Source organism: Channa argus, chromosome 13 (genome assembly GCF_033026475.1).
Source record: "Channa argus isolate prfri chromosome 13, Channa argus male v1.0, whole genome shotgun sequence".
NCBI lineage: Eukaryota > Metazoa > Chordata > Actinopteri > Anabantiformes > Channidae > Channa > Channa argus.
In genome coordinates this window covers 9,550,760-9,569,323 of record NC_090209.1, presented here as the reverse complement: position 1 = coordinate 9,569,323, position 18,564 = coordinate 9,550,760, and the positions used below count along the sequence as shown (strand labels likewise).

Below are 18,564 nucleotides of genomic sequence, written 5' to 3'. Positions count from 1 at the left end.
TTCAGGAAGTGATGATTAAAGCATTAAAGGTCTTGATCTTTTTCATACATTCTCCCCTGTGGAAATATTGCAAGCTTTTTTCAAAAGAATCACCCAGACATCTACTACTTTCAGTGATAACTAAAATGCCTGTAAAATTATTTATCTTCTCCTAAATCCTCTGGTGTTTCAGGTTTAATGTGAAACTGATCAGAGAAAGACTTTAATGTCAACGTGAAAATTGATATTTATAATGTGTGACCCACTAAGTGTTCCACAGTAGTTAATTCATACTATATGTGTTTTGCACCATCATTCACCCTTGAGTGTGAGCAGATCAGTTTCCCAACACTGTTTCCTCATTTTTCTATGAAGGTGCTCTGACCAATACAAAGGACATTCATGCTTTTTTAAAAAGACGTTTCTGGTGCAGAGGCTCCAACTGGGGAGCATACAACAACTGATGGCCTGCTGCTACACGGCTTGCAGCTTTACGGGAAAGTGGCAAACAGACGTTTTTGCCAGTAGCCGAGAAATAACTTTTTGCTTTTTTTGCCTACTCCATGTTTGGAATAAACCACACACTGCAGACAGTCACAATCACAGCATCCTCACCATGACACAGGGGGGGGTCAGACAGCATGGTACTGTGGATTTGCTTCTCAGCAGCTGCACCCAGAAGACATGTGAGTGTAGAAGAGAAAGTGACCAGAGCTTAATACAGGGATATCATCGAGGAAATCCTTATTAAGCTTAACAGCGTGACCATTCTAGCAAAGAATAAGTAAACATTCAACTGTCAAAATATGCAAAACTAAAACAAAACAAAATTAAACAAACAACTGTCTACAGCATACCCTAGCTGCTAAAAGCTGCATACTAAATATTGACTTGTATGAGGTGAATACCTGTAAGCAAGTATATTATAAATAATATGGAAGTGAGTTTTGGTTTAACTTTGTTATTAAAGTATGACTTTCTATTGATCCGCATTAAATTAAAAAAACAAAATCAAAAACATCTAAGCCGCTTGCCACATTTCAGTGTTGGCTTGTCCATCTTCCATTCCTTAATCTCAACAATTGCTGTGTGGATTGCAATAAATCTGTGGTTATTAGATGATAAATTCTGATGATCTTTGGTGATGGGTTGCTATGAAAGTTGATACACACATTTGTGTATCTCTTAGGACAAATCATATTTATTTGGTGATCCCATGCATCAGTATCAGGTCAAAATTGTTACACTTTGGTTCATGACCAACTACCTGCGAGTTAGATTATGTGCCGATTAGCAAACGTTAACGTCATAAAATGCTAAATAAGATTCAGATATTGTTGTTAGCATTTATCACTGCTATCCGTTTTGTTACACAAATACAGTTGTAAATAAATAATTTCTGCATGCTATGTAAACACAAACAAGCTTTTGCTCATAGACGCTTAGCAGACGCAGAAGAATGTCCATGTCCACATAGAACATACATTTAAGTGTTCTTTCATTGGGCCTAAGACTTAACTGGACAGTGTGCAGATTCTAGTGTAAGGATTTCAATTTGATGTATGTTTTTGCATGTGGTCCTCCAACACCTAAACCCTTTTAGCCAAGTAAAGACATTTGTATTAGTGTCTTTTGTGATATTACCTGAACTATATAGTATTGGAGTTATTGCTCCAATTAAATCCAACAATCAAATTAAACTTAGAGCCAACTGAAGTGCAGGTACAGAGATAGGTTACAATAGAAGTGAGCTAATGGAAAACTAAAATATGGTTCAGGGAGAAAAAGACGTTTCCGCAACACCATGAGATCACTAGTGTTAGCTGCAACCTGCCGAAACCACTGACTGATGCATATCAGTTCTTTCCACTCACGTTCTATGCTTTGCCTTGAGTTGGAAATAAGGTATCTATTCATAGGGGGTATCGTTTTGGAGACATAATGTACACGTTGTGTGGGCGTTCCAGATGGGTGGGGGATCTTTATCGCGCGTGGAAAGACTGATCAAAATTCTGGTTTGTGGAGAGGAAATTCAAACTGATTGGTTAAGAGATATTTGTCATCACTGCCAAGTGGGCTTCTACAGCAACTGATAACATGAACAGTTAGCTTGTGGTAATTGTAGCTAAAAATGTGTGAAAAAAATGTGATATCAGCAAGATCATTTAAGCTGAAAAAGCAGTGGCATGGTTGGAGTGACTCACTACTTTTCAGCTCTCTGAACCAGCTTCTTTTGGTATATATGACTTTTTAGGGTCAGGTTTCTGCAACAACTGATTTATCTAAATAAGTAAGCCCAGTATTTACATGCTACATAAATGTCAGTTTGATCTTAGCTGGAGACATTTGCTGCTTGTTATAGCCTCCCATATTTCCAGTCTACCTCTATCTACTGTCAAAAAAGTCAAAAATGCCTACAAGTAAACAGACTAGAGAAATGGGCAACCAAACCACTGTCTTGACACCAAGCTTTTCTGCTATACTGGCATTATTTGTACCACGGCCCACATGTGTTACTGTAAAAGTTGTATGACCAGTGAAACTGCTGTACAGTGAGACAATGCTTTATATACAAAAACCTACAGCACAGACACTTGTGTTAATAAATCTGTCACCTATACTGAGGTTTGCTGTTGATTTGATCAGTCTGTGCAAAGTTTTTTGAAGAACTTATAAGGCACAAATTCCTTAGAAAAAAAATATGGGTGTGTCAGAATTCACTGTGGAAAGAAACAAAAGACTCACATTACATGCAACAGTCCACGGAAATTGAGCAAGAAACCGGGAAGAACACTCTCATATGCAGACTCACAGTAACCACAACCAGTTTAAAAAAACTCAATTCTTTTTATTAAACTTCTATTTTTATGAAATCTGTATATATAAAAGATCTAAAGCCATCAATATTAAACTAAAAGACAGCAAGCACGTGTTTCACTTCCTCATTACTCAATGACCAGTGACCTGGGTGACAGACATACATTAACAAAACTATAAAAAGAGGAGACATGATGTACACAGACAGACAGTTTGAAAGGGACACACACAATGGCATCTTGCGTAGCCAGAGTGATAAGAAGTAGTTCGTGATAAAATGAGTTGTGGACCTTGTTAAGAAGGAGTAAATAGAATAAATAACATTAACGTTGCTTTGCCCAAATGCTTGTTCAGCTTCTCTTTGTGCTCATCTGACAAATGCCAGGACACTAGCGCCAGGCCTGTCCCCCCCTCCAGACAGACTGGAGCAAAGGCATTTACAGGCATACCCACAGTGTGAGCATGCATTTCGACATGCATTTGTACCCTGTGAATGTACGTATAATAAAGACAGGGATAGGCATAGTTGTGTATGCATCATAGTGTAATACCATTTTCATTTTCTAAGCCTGTAAACCATGATCTCATTTTATTATTGAACATATATCACTCTCACTCCCCCAACACACACACAAGCACGCACGCACACAGACACACACAGAATATTCGGATTCATTATTCTGAACATAGCATATTTTTCCATCATTATTACGAATACCATTTTTCAATTCTCTTAAATACAACATTTTACATGCCAGATCAACTATGGCTTAGTGTGCACGAGTGTGTTTGTCTTGGGACCAATGTAGTGGATGTTTTTATTCCACTTGTGCTACTGGCACTCTGTGTTCTGTGATGTAGGACTGGGCTCTATTTTAGAGAATAAAATACTTAACAACACCTGTAAGGACCAAAACAAAGTTTGTGTCTTGTGTGTTTGTTCAGTCACTGTCACTAGTTTCACTGCTGGGGTCTCCCTGCACTTTGCTGCGATGTTGCATCGCACGATGGTAGGCCACCTGTACTGACTTGCGGATGTTGGATTTCCTGCCCTCCAACATCTTTTCTTTATCCAGCTCCTGGTCCATCCCGAGTGGCACAAGCTTAGAGCGTGGCAACCACTGCCTAAATGAACACAAATACACATATGCTCAAATTTAAAATGTTTTCTAATCCAACATGAAGGGTACTTAAAATGTATGAAATGTAGAAAAATATGCACAGTAAAATGCAGACATCAGTAGGAGGTCCTTAGTTAAGTTGCTTGTAACAGTTTTGTCATTTTGTGTACTGTGGTAATGAAGCTGTTGGTTCTCTTTGGTGAACCACCTGATGAACTAAGGTTAAGGGAGTTGAATATAACATTGTTAACACTTTTTAATATACATATTTCTTGAGCTCTAAACTTAAAATCAAGCCATGAACTTTAAGTGATTGCACTCAGTGACCTATAAAATGTGTTTTTTTTCCCTTTGTTTTCTGTTCTCAAAACCACATTTGCCCTACTTCTGCCTAAACGCGCTGTCATCTAGTGCTTCAATACAAGAAGCGCAGTTTCCTTTGACCTACTGCCACAGACTCTGCGTACGCATCCAGTAACATCAAAAGCTAATTTTGCTTGCATTTTGTATTTTATAACGCATTTTATTTACACTGAAGTTCAAGTTGCTCCCATTGGGTCATGTGAGCACCTTGCATTGCAGCCACTGTCATCGATGTGTAAGTGTGTGTATAAATGGATGAATGTGAAGCGACACTGTAATATATAAAGATCAGACACGATTAAAGACGGCAATTACCAAGTCCTCTTGTTGTCAAAGAAAAGAACCAGAAACAGGTGCTCCCTCGCCTCCTGGGTCATTTGCTCTCCAAGTTTTAGCACATCCGATGGGGGGACAGGGATCGGGACACCACGATGGAAGACCCCCTCCCTGGGCATCTTTGGATCAATTATCTGCAGGCAAATAGCAAAAAAGAAATGTTTAGAAATACAGGTACTGACCTACAGACTGTCTAACAGGTAGCAGTTCTCTTGACTTTTTTCTGTGTCTCACCAGAGCAGGATATGAAGGATAGCCCCTGCACTTGGCCCACACAAGGTCCAGAGCTTCCAGTGAAGCATAGTCATCAGAGGCCATCCAACAGCCTGACCTGGCCCTCCCACGCACCACTGGTGGAAAGAAACACAAGAAAACCAAGACAGTCACCATTATACAGCCACATGAACATACACACAATTCTTTTGAAATGTAAAAATAAATAAAGCTACTGCTTCTGTAATGGTGCAAAAGGACTGTTTATAAAATTCACAGAGGTTGAATTGGGATTTGTGAGAATGGCCCCTTGTCAAGAATACAAAATGCTGATATGGATTGTTACTATATTACAAACTAACTACAGATTAAGAATTTTAAGCATGACATATCAACTTGCAGCTATGTATCTAAATACTAAAAACCCAAGTGTCACCTATGCAAAATGAAAAGACTCTTGGTACTTAATTTTCCCTTCACTTCCGTAATGCAGGAACATAAGTGCAGTGGCTTGTTTGTTGTTGTTCCAGTGACTGGCTTCCCTCACAACTAATGTGGAAGTGGTTTTGTACCACAACAGCTGCTGTATTTTTACAGTTTGAGGTTTTGGGACTCAAATAATCTGATAAAACACGGTGCCATTCTGTGTTTGGCTTACATTTGTGCAGTGGTCATTCAGACAAGGTGAATTTGTTCTTGCCAACACGGATTGTGTTTGTTTTTATCTATGCCATTTTGTTCCACAGATTTCCTTTTAAGAGATCCTGAAAAAAGCAAGTTATAGCTAATAGTGACCAAAATGGACATAATACAGCGTATGCAGACTGTTGTGGAAAGGAGGATGCTGTGAGAAAGTCCAACACAATTATTAGTTGGTAACAGTACATCATTTCTGATTCACTCTGTAGCCAGAAGTGAAAAGCTGGTAGATCATATCCATTATACGCAGCTGAGGAGAACAGACCATTCATGTAACAAATGGTAAGGGTCTCAGTGTATGTGTGTGTGTGTGTGTGTGTGTGTGTGTGTGTGTGTGTGTGTGTGTGTGTGTGTGTGTGTGTGTATATATATATATATATATATATATATATATATATATATATATATATATATATATATATATATATATATATATATATATATATATATATATATATATATATATATATATATATATATATATATATATATATGTGGAAAACATTTGCAGACAACAGGGAAAGCAGGAAAACTTTTCCAAACCCAGTAAAAATTGGGGAGGGTTGCGTCAGGAAGGGCATCTTGCGTAAAAACCATGCCAAATCAACATGCAGACTACTGATCCGCTGTGGAGACCCTGAACGTACGGGATAAGCCGAAAGGACAAAAAAATAAATAAAAAATTATGCATGTAGGACTCAAGTTTCTAATGAAACCCTGCTTGGAAGATCCCCACCCACCCAAAAAATGTTTTCATTGGTAATGTGGGAGAAGACCCATTTTAAACTGAATATATGCTTCATGAAAACTTCAAATTTCTGTTTCATTTTAAGGCCAATTATCTGTTGGCTTATATTTTATTTACTTCGGTGATTAGATAACTTTCAGTGATGCTGCAGATATTAGTACGTTTACACATCAAAACCAAAAATCCCTATAATAAATCAATCAACATACTAGAAAAAGGTGCTTTAGATTAATAAAAGAACTGTTAGACCACAATGTTACCAACTTTTAAATTGTCTGCTGTAATAGTTATATTATTCTTAATTTCATAGTAAAGCGACAGGAGTTATTGGTTAATTCAAGACTGTCAACAAAAATAAGATATGGAGTGGAGCTCCAGGTGAATGTCATTTAGATGTCAGTTCAGCTCATTTTTACCAGTGCATATGAATAATTATGTCTTTATCATTTTCTCTGGCTAGGTGATGTTTTTCCTCCAGATTAAAGTTAGCTACAATAGCTGCAGTGGCTAGCATTGAAAATCTGTATGGTTCTCATGAGTTACAGACAGCTTTGCCGTTACAAGACTCAGAAGAAAGCATAGCAAGTTACTCTATACACTTCATCTACTGCAAATTCCAAATTCTGTGCTTCTGGTTGGATGTTGCACTGTACGGAACTATTTTGTAATATTCTTGTTTTTTTGGTAGCAAACATGGCACAAGGTTTATATTTCTCTTGCACGCATGGACTGCTAACAAAACAAAAATAAAATCATAAAGTACAAGGCCCAATGCATGTCTAATTATTCAATTTAACCAACTTACAACTATCAGACAAATATGTTACTTAAATCATTCTGAAAACAATCCAGATACAGACATCATAAGGAATCTTTCCACTGGTATTTACCATTCTGAGTCAAATCATCAGATCAAGTTTATCAAAACTGAATAATAGATTAATGCAGTGATACTGAATTCATTATTACATTTTTACTAACCACACAAAGATTCAAATCATACTGAGTAGACACTCACTGCATGTGTGTTTGTATATGCAGGCATTTGTGTCTGAGCTTACAATGTGAAACACTCCGTGATCCTCCAACTGAGTAGGAATCGTTCTCGGTTCCTGATGTTTCTTCACTGCTGTCCTCCTGGAAGGCAGAGCGAGAAAACGATGCCTTTCCTCTGCCCTGCTTAGATGGGGTCGTGCTGAGAGAGAAGAGAGACAGGACTATAAACACGCATGTGACAAGCAATTACTTTATCACAAGTGTTTTGCATCCTTGGGCCATAAAACATACATTTTACAGGTTGCTAAAGGAGATTTCCAAATGAAGTGAAAAACACAGAAAAATATTTTAGCCCCCTCTTGTAGACCTGGGCACTTTTAAACCTACTGTCACTAATTTGGGTGTTAAGGTGGACAGTGGTTTTAGCTTGGATGGGCAGCTTAGTGCAGTGGTGAAATCCAGCTTCTTTCATTTCAGACAACTGGCAAAAGTTAAATCATATTTGTCAAAAAAAAAGCACTTTGAGACAGTAATCCAGGCTTTTGTCACAACTTGGCTGGATTACTGTAATTCTCTGTATTTTGGTGTCTCTCACTTGTCCCCGTCCCGTCTTCAGCTGATACAAAATGCCTTTATTACTTTATATGTATTTATTTTGGCTTTACCATTTTAAACTGTTAAGCACTTTGATGAGTTTTTGCTGTTTTTTAAAGTGCTTTATAAATAAAGTTGGCTTGGCACCATGTCACGCAATGTAATCGAGGTGGCGACAGCAATTAGCCATTAATGTGGCTGCTCCCTATATACAGTTTCCAAGATAAAAAGAGCTCAAATTATCATAGAGTCGATTGCCATTTAACAGACGTAAACATTGAAAACTGATGGATTGAGTATTTGCAATTTTCTAAATGGAGATAAGGGTGATGTGTGATAAAATAGATTTACCAAAGTTAGATAGGATTTGCTTCTGTAATACCAAACTGGGAAAAAAATGCATTTTATACTGTTCCTATCTTAATATTAAAGAAGTATCTATAACATAGCGCCTTGGTTTTTAATCATTTCCTAAAAATGAGGGATACTGTAGCTCAGTTGTTAGAGCAATTGTCCATAAACCGCATGGTCAATGGTTCAACAAGTTGCTTCTGTTAAGTAGGTGCGCACCTTGCATGGCAGGTGCCTTTATCTGTGTGTGTGTGTGTGTGTGTGTGTGTGTGTGACTGGATGAATGTGAAACAACAGTGTAAAGTGCTTTGGATAAAAGTGCTATATAAGCAGACTATTTTGCAACTTCAAACAGCTTCTTGCAGTTGCTGGATGTCTATAAACCACAAAAGTAAATTTGTGCTAAAAAACAAAACTTTGTTACTATACATGACCTGTTTAACTTTATACACAGTAATTTGCTTGACTAGTAACAGAAAAACTATGAAATCAGTTTTAAGAAGTTCAGGTGTATTCCTTCTTAGCATGTGCATATTCAGTATCTATGTGTACAATTACCTGGTCCGGTCAGAAGCTGCACTACTGCTGCTGCTTGTTGTAGACTCAGAGTCTGAGCTTGAACGAGGGAGACGGGGCTCATTTCTGTACACGCGGAAACTCTCCGTTACTGGCTGGTTTCCTCCATCAAATCCATTACTGGGTAAACCTTAGTAAAAGACAGAAAGTTAACAGACTAAGTGCGACTTAAAAACTGTACACAGAGGGTTTACTGCTCATTTGATTGACTGTACCTGGCAACATATCGTCATTGTCACTGTCGCTGTCTGAGCTGGAGGTGCTGTGGGGGCTGCGGGGCCTTTTCCTCTGCCTGGTTGGTGACAGCAGGGGCAACTGAGGGGGGCCGATAGGGCTTTGGCTAATCCCTGGGCCACCGTAGCTAGCGTCCCTGTTCTTAGGAGGCCGTCCTGGCCTTTTGGGGGGTCCAGCAATTTTTTGGTTCTTTTTGGAGAAAAGTACAGATGTCCGGCGGCCCACCTCTGGAGCCAGGGAAGATGAGGATACACCGATATCTTAAGGAGAGAGGTTTACATGTTAAAATGTGAGTAAATAATTTTAATGTTACTTTCTGTAGATACTTTTAATGCAGCACATTACTGACATTTTACATCTTTTTAGCTGTACCTTTTCCACCAATCTCTTGGCTGCTGCTCTCTCCCCCCTCGTCATGGTGTCCGGCAGATGATGGGTGATGGGGGAGAGTAGAACCCCGGTCTCCTCCTCCAACAGTCTCTCGGCCCCCCATGTGGGAACTCCCCTCCCGCTGGTGTGCAAGCTTCCTCCGGATGACACTGATCTCCTTTCTTAGGGCTTTGCCTCTACGAGACTGACCGATGCTGTGCTTCCCTGAGTTGACCTCATCAAGACGTGCTTGCAAGTAATGGAGCTGCTCTTCCAGTGGAAGCCGTCGCCTGTTTTCTGGGAGAAGCAGGTCTATCGGAGGCAGGGAAAGAAAGAGGATGTTAAAAAAGAAAAGAATATCGTGATAAAGGATTAAAGTTATATATGAGTTAAAGCTTACGAAGGGAGGAGTCTGGTGTGTTTTCTGGTATACAATATATTTGATCATAAAAGACAAACGATAAGATTATAGTAAATGATACATGATGTACCACAAGGCATGTCATGTCTGCAACAAACTGGAAAACATACTATTTCAGTGCTCAGTGATTGTGACAAGGAATACACTAACGGACAATGACATTCAATTACTCAATTAAGAGCCCGGATAATTTGGCTTTGGTTAAACCTGGTGGCCTTTCCCTCTTTAATTTCCACTCATTCACTTAAATTCGGAACCTCTTATTCCTTTGTGCCTTTCTCACATTCTATCTCCCACCCTTCGACAATTTCTTTCCCAACTGAACTCGTGCAGTATCAAAAGGCAGATGTGCACATTTTCTTCCAGCTTCCAGCCCGTCAAATGATTCTTCAATGTGAGGGGTCTGTAATTTTAGAAGATACTGTGGCTTCTTCAAATAAAAGGCCTTCATTGTCCACAAAATGTGGATGGCAACCTAGAAGCAGTTGAAATATTTTGCATCCCCTTTTTCTTTTGATGCTTAAGAAAAGAAATCTCAACCAGAGTTACAGTAGATCACATACCTTCTTCATTAGAAGACAATGGACGGTCTCTTTCTCTATCCCTCTCTCGCTCCCTCTCCCTGTCCCTCTCTCTCTCCCTGTCTCTCTCTTGGTCACGCTGACTGTCTGGGCTCAGCTCTCGGTGGAGGTGCATGCCAGTCTCGTAGTCAAAGCCGATTCGTTCAGCTTGGCGCCTGGCAGTTCTCATGACAGCCCCGCCCATCTCTCTTAAACGCAGGGCTGCACGATAAAAGACCGTGTCCTTGGCGTTGTACTTGAGACAGTTGTTGACAATGAGGCCAAAGTCTGCCTCAAACGCCTCAAAAGTGAGGTAGCGATGGGACTCCAGTAGATTCCACATGGTCTGGAAGTCCATTGGAGTATCAATATGGTCCAGATAATCAGGCACCTGGATAGTAGGGGGTAGTGATTAGGCAAAGGCATTGACCACAAGCTCTATTAAATTAGGTATTTTCAAAGCAGATACATTGATGAAGCCAGAAAAAAATGTTTCTGAAATCAAACTTGTATTGTTAGGGCAGGATTGAATTTAAAAAATTTTAAGTTCAAACCAATATGCAGCACCCTTACAGATGATTTTAACCAAAAAAACTAAAAACCTATTATAAATAAAAGTATGTATAAAATATATAAATATTTTGTGATAAAGTTGCCTGGAAGGTTGTTATATAAATAAGTACTGTAAAGAGATAAACAAACAGATATGAGAGAGCGATAGAGCGAGAGAGAGAGACTGTACGCATGATTGCCTTTGTTTACCTCTGCCAGTGGTACAGGTTCAGTAAAAAAGTTGTTGGTGTCTCTTTCCTGTAACTGTTCCAGCGTACTCCTCAACAGCACCAGGAAGGGAGTCAGCTGCATCTCTAGCGCCATCTGCTGCACTTTAATCTTAAAGATAATTTTAAAAAAAATGTTTAGTTGCTGACAAAATTTAACTAAAATTCTGGGTTGTGAAGTCTGTAAAACAATTCTATTTCATTAATTACATACCCAAACACATTTATGGCTGGCCATGGTTTATGTGCACTAATACAAAGCTTGGAAAAATTAGCTCCTCAATGCAGAGCTGTTTTGCAACTGATGCTTAAAATAAGCAAGAGTTTGGGACCTTTAGAGCTGGTCTTAATCAGAAACATTTATGTTTACATTTATACATATGGAAAAGACTTGTTTTACATGCTTTTCCTATGCACTTTCCTGCTTTCCCCAGTGTCTATGAATGCTGTCACCCAGAACATGACTTCTCTTTAAGAAATGAGTGTTATGGTTTTCAGACATCATTCTGTCTAACCAATGCAGTCACTGCAGTATGAGAATCTGAATATTCTGTTCTCCTAAACAGTAGGGGAGCGATATGATCGACTGGCTTTTCACTGGAAGTTACAGAGTAAATTAGGAATGATGCACCATCATTTTTTTTTTTTTTTGTCCTTTCAGCTTATCCCATGAGTTCAGGGTCGCCACAGTGGATCGTTACAAACTAATAAAAAAGGAAATTAATTTAAAACACAAATAATACATAACCAGTATCACAATCTATCTTTGTTCTCATAATATTCAGTGACATACAACCAACATTGTTTCTACAATTCATATATTTTTCTCCACATACCCCTAATTATCTGTTAGTTGGTAAAGTAACAGCTTTCTCACACCATTGTCCTCAGAGAAATAGTCTCCACTATTAGCAATGACCTTTTTTTTTTTTTTTTTTTAAATTTCTCAGAGTTAATCTGTGTAAAACTTTCACCCATAGCTTGTTTATTTCCAAACAACATAATGTTTATAAGTAATGTTGCCAGGACAAATCCACCTTGTCTGAATCACAACTGAAAAAACACGGATGCTACTCAAATATAATGCATATACAGACCAGGAGCTTATTAAAAGAATTTTAATCAGATTAGTTGTGTCTCAAAACTGTAAAAAACATACTCCAGCTGTTAAATCTGCATCTGCAAAAAAATAAAAAATCAAAGTTTACCCTATTAACAATTTTGTTCCTAGACTACAGCTGTCAAGGAAGTATTAGGGAAGGGGGGAGAATAAAAAGTGATTTTTTTTTAATGCTGTAACTATATATTTCAATTTGATTTGCTTAATCGTTGGCTACTGAAATATCATGAGTCTCAGGTCTCAACTTTGTTTCTCCACAACACAAGGTCTGTACTGCACAGCCCTCATTTCTAACAGTATATAGTCCTGTTCTGGTTGGAAGCATTCGTGGACACAATGGAAAAGAAGCAAAGTTTAAAAGACTTTTCCATATGCACTGATTGATATCCTGTCACTATTAGGACTAGCTTGAAAGATCCTAAACTATTCTTTTCAATTTTTAATGTGTGGGGTTTTTCTGAGCCTCCCAGCAACATGCTCCAACACACACAAATCTATTACTCAAAAAGAAAAATAAAATAAAATAAAACTCAAATTAATTAAAACCTGCAATATAGTAAAAAAACTAGGAAGCATGATACTCAAACAGCTAAATGGCTTTTAGATTATATGGAATTTCTGGTAAGATGGTATTCCACAGCCTAGTGTTATTTCTTGTATTAGGTTGTATAAATCAGATAAAAAAACTTGTCTGTCTCACCGTCTCCCTTTTGAGTTTTTCCCTCTTACGGATAAGCTCCACCAGTAGCCTGGCTCTCTCCAGGTCATGTCTCAGTCTCTGCCATGCCTTAAGCTGCTCCTTTAAAGCAGTTTGTTTTTCCTCGCTGTCCCTCTGTACAGCCACCAGACATAAATATAGAACATGTTTTGACAACAGAATATGAAAAGAATTATAGTAACATACTCTAAAATAACTTACAGAAGTAAGTTGTGATGAAGGTTGTGGTGGGAGAGGGTCAATATGTCGCTGTGACTGCAGGTGGGTTTGGAGCCGGCGCAGCAGAGGGACGCCATTGCGACTCTGCCTCTTCAGGGTCCAGTAACTATGAAGTCGTTGCATGAACTGGCTCTTCCTAGGTACTGTCAAGTTACTGGTGATTTTGCTTAGCCTGGAGAAAACAAACACAATAACTCCTGTGCTCCCAAGTCCAAAATGTAACATTATTATTGCATGAGATAATAGAGAAAGTGGGGCTGAACGCAACAGCACTTCAGGTATTCAATGCACACAGTGCTGAAAGTCATGCTGATTTTGGTTCTGGTCAACCTTCTATTTGCCAAACTGTTGTGTCTAACAGGGTAAACAAATTTCTGGGAGCTGTTAGGAAATTGTAGCAAAGCTGTTGACATGTACCTGTGCGGGGGTATGCAGGGTACAGATACCACAGGTGCTGCAGCTCTCCTCTCCGCTAAAATCTTCCTAGCTCTCTTCATCTTCAGCCTAGATTTTGCCTTTGCCCTTTTGGCTCGTTCAGAGCTCCAGCCCTTGGAGTCATCATCATGGCCAATGCTGGGGTCGTCATCATCCTCTAGCTCTCCTTCGCTGTGAGACGAACCCATACTGGCCCCACCTACCCCTCCCAAAGGTTGGGCTGACCCAGGTGGTGTGTGGATGTCACAGTAAGCAGTCTTGCGCACGCTGAAAGATGTGCCATTGGCTCCGGTCTCTCTGACGGGCTCCATCTTCATATAGAGGCCTGCCTGTTGTGCACAGGTGACGTGGAAGGCTGTGTAACAATTGGCTTTGTGACACTGAATACAGGCACCTGAACCACGCTGCTTGCAGATGTAGCACGTGAGCTTCCAGCGTGCAGGAGGGATGTGCTCAATACTATCAATAGGCTCCAGAAAGACCGTATTAGCAAAGCAGACCTATGGAAAACAAAACAAAACTCACTTTATCAAAACACTCAAATCAAAGGATTAGGGTAATAACAAGACATCAAGCTCACTGAGCACTGCTAAACGGTCAGATATCTGTCAGATATTTACTTCCCTATACACTCACCATTTTTAGTCGTTAGATCTGTGCAAGAATCAATATATGTACACAAGTGTGTGAGACCTTCGGACAAAATCTATATTATACTTGTCATCCAGGTAATAAATAAATCCTTATACTCCCACTATAAAAAAGTTAAGTGGCTTTGACTTAAAACAGAGAGTAATCCTAAAAGTTGGGTGCAGCACAGATGGACAGCCCAGCTGTGGAAGCAGATGGTCCAACAATTATCCACTCCAAATGATCATTGTATAACGAACACTGAACATTTATTAAATTCCACGTTTCTCAGCCAGTACGGAGTAGTTATAACAGCGTAATTCTACAGTACACGTTTACTAGTAATTTCACAAATATGTTTACAAATCAATTCCAACGAACAAGGTAAGAAACTGCGGGCCTCCACAGCTACACACTGAACCTTTCACTTCTACCTTCTTGGGTTTACCACCACCTTGTAGTCCGTTCTTTCTGTCAGCACTAATAGCTGAACTTAAATCTCTAATAGCTGTGTCTCGTAGCCCCAATAGCTGTAACTTGTAGCTCCTATCCCAAAGCCGAGCTGAACTCCTTCACTTGTAACAAACTTTCTTATACATAGTTTCTACGACAACTACTTAAACAAACTTAAAAGGTAAACTTCAAAGGCACACTTAAAAGGCAGTTATGTAATGTCATTAATGACATCATCAGTATGCTTATACGGAGGCTTCATAATTCAACTAGCCTTACAATACACAACAAAAAAACAAACAAACAGAGGAAACCCTGATTGGCTCATACATCACCCTAATGTTGATATGTATAATGTAAAAGTCAGGTACCGATTTACCTCTGGGATCCAGAGGGCACACACTACGTGTGCCCACCGTGCATCATCCGTCTGTTTGAAAGCTCCTCCCTTGTTAGGACAGAGAGCACAATCCACAGCTCGACTTGGAGACTGCAGGCAGCGACGGCATAACCACTGACCCTCTGGAATGTAGGGGACACCATAGCATTCTTGGTGCACCGCCAAGTTACACATGTCACAGAACAGGATAACATTGCTGTTCTGACACTCTCCATCGTTACAGATGCAGCAGACAGCATCCTCATCAATAAGGGTACTGGGATCCGCCTGATGCATAGACCAAAGACAAATCTTAGTCTCTTTACGTTACAGTGTTAAAATATCATCGCTACCTAGGTATCCAAGTTCAGGTACCTTGTTGTGGCTCTCAAAGTAGGACTCCTTCTCTAAGCGGTCCATGAGGTACTCAAAGACCTCCTGAGGGATGGGTGTCACACCGTCACGCCTCCGCCTGTCATTCATGATGTCGAGCCAGATGTAGTCCTCCTCATCAATATCATACTCTACCTCCTCATCAAGCTCTTCCACAGATTTATCAATGTACCTGAACAACAAAGTTTAACATAAGAGGAAAATGTGCACATTAATATAGACTGTGACAGGAAAAGAAGGTTAAAGGCAGCATCAGACTACCATCAACATCAACCATATTCAGAAGGAGGAAATAATGTAAAAGAATACCAGAAATTGGAGGTCATATTTATCTCTCAACACATGTATTAAACTAGGCTGTTAAAATACAAACAAACTAGTGAATGACAAGGTAAATGTAAGATGCCTCTTCTACACATGGATTCTCTAAGAAGTCAACTTGGTCTGCAAAATACATGTTAGGTACTTAACAATAATATTGCTTCAATAACAATAATTATTATAATAATTGCAATAATATTGCTATTATTATTAATGTTATTATTATATTATATTAATAAACCAGCTCCAAAACTCAGTACAGACCTGTAGTAAGATAATGGCCGTGGAGGGGCATCTGGTCTTTCTTGGTCCAATTCTCTGAACACTGCCTCAGGGAGCTTGACCGCTGGCCCAGACTGTGCACTGTGATGATAGGATGAGCCATCCTTCTTCTTTTCTTTACTCTTGTGTTTCCCAGACTTTGGGGTGGCTTTTCCCCCATTAGAAGAAGGGATATCTGGCCGGTCCTTGCCACCTCCTACAATCTCGCTACCTCCCACTCCACCGTCACTACCATTACACACCCCACCACCACTACCACTGGTACCGGATGTTGGAGCATCGTCTGCATCACTGTCTTCCTCTGATACCACATTAATGTTCTCAAAGATGCTAATGCGATGAATGCGTCCTTGAATATCCAACTCTACCATGCGCTGTGCTTGAGCATAAGTCATTGTCTCTCTGCCTGGAGAGTGAGACCGCTCTGACCTGTTGGGGCTACCAGGGGTGTTCCCCCCGTGCCCTGGTCCTCCACCTCCATTACCCCCACCATCATCAGTATCTCCTGACCCCGCCAATGATGCACGAGGAGGCCGTCCTTTTCTCTTCTTCTGGGGTACAGCCTGTGCAGGTGTTGGGTTGTCATGGTCATAGTGGTAAAGATGATATTCAATGCCACTGTAACTCTTGTAAACTTTACGGCAAGTCTCCACAGGACACTCATAAGGGGGTTTGGTGGCCCGCAGATTGTGACAGAATGTCTTTACATCAAAGTCCAGCCCCATTGTGTCAACAGCCACTGCTGGGACAGATGCTGCTTAAGTTTACATCTGAAACAGATGAGCACAAAGCAGAACCATGGAGGATCAATTTCTAAGGCTTCATTCTGATGCACATTAGTTGGGCACAAGCCACTCCAGTGAAGTGTACGAGACACACCAGCCTTGCACACTGTGCACCTGCTACAGTTCAGTCACGTGACGGTGTCTCCTTTTCCCAGTAGCAAACAAATTGTCATGTTGCATTAACGATTCTCAATGACAGGTGCATTTATGGTCCATTTTTTGCTTCTTCTTCTGTACAGTAACCGCACATAACAGAGAAATAGACGGCACAGCAGTTTAGAGTTCGTGTACAGCTCATGAGATAGAAAGATACATAAGACAAAGCAGTGCACAGGTAAACATGTAACCAGCTTAAAAGCCACAAAGGCAAATAACCTGAAAACGTTCTAACGTTAATACATATCCAGCTAACGTTAGCCTTAGCATTTTACTGGCGCTTCCTCTCCAAACAATGAAACATTGCAGTCTGGCGCTGTTAGCAAGCAAGATAACCAGGGCTAACAAACGCCACCAATAATTCATTTTCCAAAGAGCCAGGCTACAGAGAATTGGTCTAATAGCTAGCACTCACAAAACAAGGGTACAAACAAGCTATTGCTAGCGCCTGCTAAATATTCATCGTTAAGTTCTTCATTTAGCCACCTGAATAACGTTAACCACTGCTTCATTCGCATGCTAAACTGGAATCGTTTCCACAGCACAGACATTAACGTTAGCTAGCTGCAGAAGAAGATGTATCATTTGTTAACCTTTGCTAAATAAATACAAATATAAACAAAAGTGTGTGAAGTAAGATTACATACATTGTAGCCCGTCTATGTGTTAGATGACCACTCAGTTCTTTAAGCTAACTTACAGTGTTTCCCTCCACAATGACCTCACCCTGTGAGCCCCACATACTGGGAAGCAAAATGACAGTAACGTTAACGTCTGGTTTCATAATGCTGCCACACTATTCAGCAGTTGTGATCGGGTTCATAATTTAACAGCAACGGCCACGATCGAGCAGTCCATTAAATATCTTCTACGTGCCAAAATACATCTGAAATGTGTGACACGAGGGAAAATGGCCAGGTAACGATATTCCTATGTTGCGTTAAGGCTTTACTACTCCGTGTTTTTGTTTTGTGGATTAAAATGAAATCACTCGACACTTAAACCCTAACGCTACATTAAGCTTGACAGTAAATTCAAATGTGACCAAGTCTGCCCTAAAACATGTCCTCAGCCGTTCAACAGTTCAGATCTGGACTAACGTTAAAAACACTTACTACTCCACGCTCCTCTGGACTGCTTCGGAAATCTCACTCCAGATCGGACGGGTTGCAGGTCGATTTTAATTCATTAGGTAAACCCAGACGAGATCACAGAAAACGTGGGTACTGTGAAATGTTTTTATGAAACAGTATATTATTCTAATTATTTCATTGTGTTGAGAATAATGCAGAAAGTCGCTTGAACAAAAGGGACAAACATTGGTGTAGCTAACTCTACGCCATGGATGAGGGTTGGCACATTCGCCACACAAAGACGGGCTTTACTTCTTGGCTTTGGTGCTAGAATAGAGCACCTATCAGTATTGTAACCAGAGTTTTATAGTCACCTGATTGTTATTCTGCACATATCGTCTAGGGGAGTTTTTTATTTGTACCCGAACAATATTTTCAAAGACT

General features: G+C 39.9%; 1 protein-coding gene across 4 annotated transcripts; it reads right to left on the bottom strand.

The window, feature by feature from the left end:
* Window positions 1-2,806: 2,806 nt before the first annotated feature.
* On the bottom strand, window positions 2,807-18,389 carry brpf1 (bromodomain and PHD finger containing, 1). 4 transcript variants are annotated; one of them, XM_067527653.1, is made up of 16 exons: window positions 18,163-18,389; window positions 16,089-17,122; window positions 15,486-15,675; window positions 15,111-15,398; window positions 13,631-14,148; window positions 13,196-13,385; window positions 12,977-13,108; window positions 11,140-11,268; window positions 10,381-10,768; window positions 9,400-9,708; window positions 9,009-9,287; window positions 8,776-8,923; window positions 7,338-7,471; window positions 4,851-4,966; window positions 4,596-4,750; window positions 2,807-3,921 (listed from the first exon to the last, which is right to left on the bottom strand). In XM_067527653.1, exons 2-16 carry the CDS (start codon window positions 16,829-16,831, stop codon window positions 3,738-3,740), a joined length of 3,903 nt encoding a protein of 1,300 aa, XP_067383754.1. In that variant the 5' UTR covers window positions 16,832-17,122; window positions 18,163-18,389; the 3' UTR covers window positions 2,807-3,737. The 4 variants fall into 4 exon arrangements, with proteins under 4 accessions (XP_067383754.1, XP_067383756.1, XP_067383755.1 ...); XM_067527655.1 differs by having other exon boundaries at window positions 16,089-16,876; XM_067527654.1 differs by lacking the exon at window positions 18,163-18,389 and adding an exon at window positions 17,695-18,118.
* Between the last annotated feature and the right edge of the window lie 175 nt (window positions 18,390-18,564).

Coding starts and splice junctions, on each gene's coding strand:
- brpf1 (XM_067527653.1), bottom strand. CDS start 16,831: ATGGGGCTGGACTTTGATGTAAAGACATTCTGTCACAATCTGCGGGCC. Junction 15,676..16,088: donor CGGCCATTATCTTACTACAG/GTCTGTACTGAG, acceptor TTTGTTGTTCAG/GTACATTGATAAATCTGTGG. Junction 9,288..9,399: donor CCAAGAGATTGGTGGAAAAG/GTACAGCTAAAA, acceptor TCTCTCCTTAAG/ATATCGGTGTATCCTCATCT.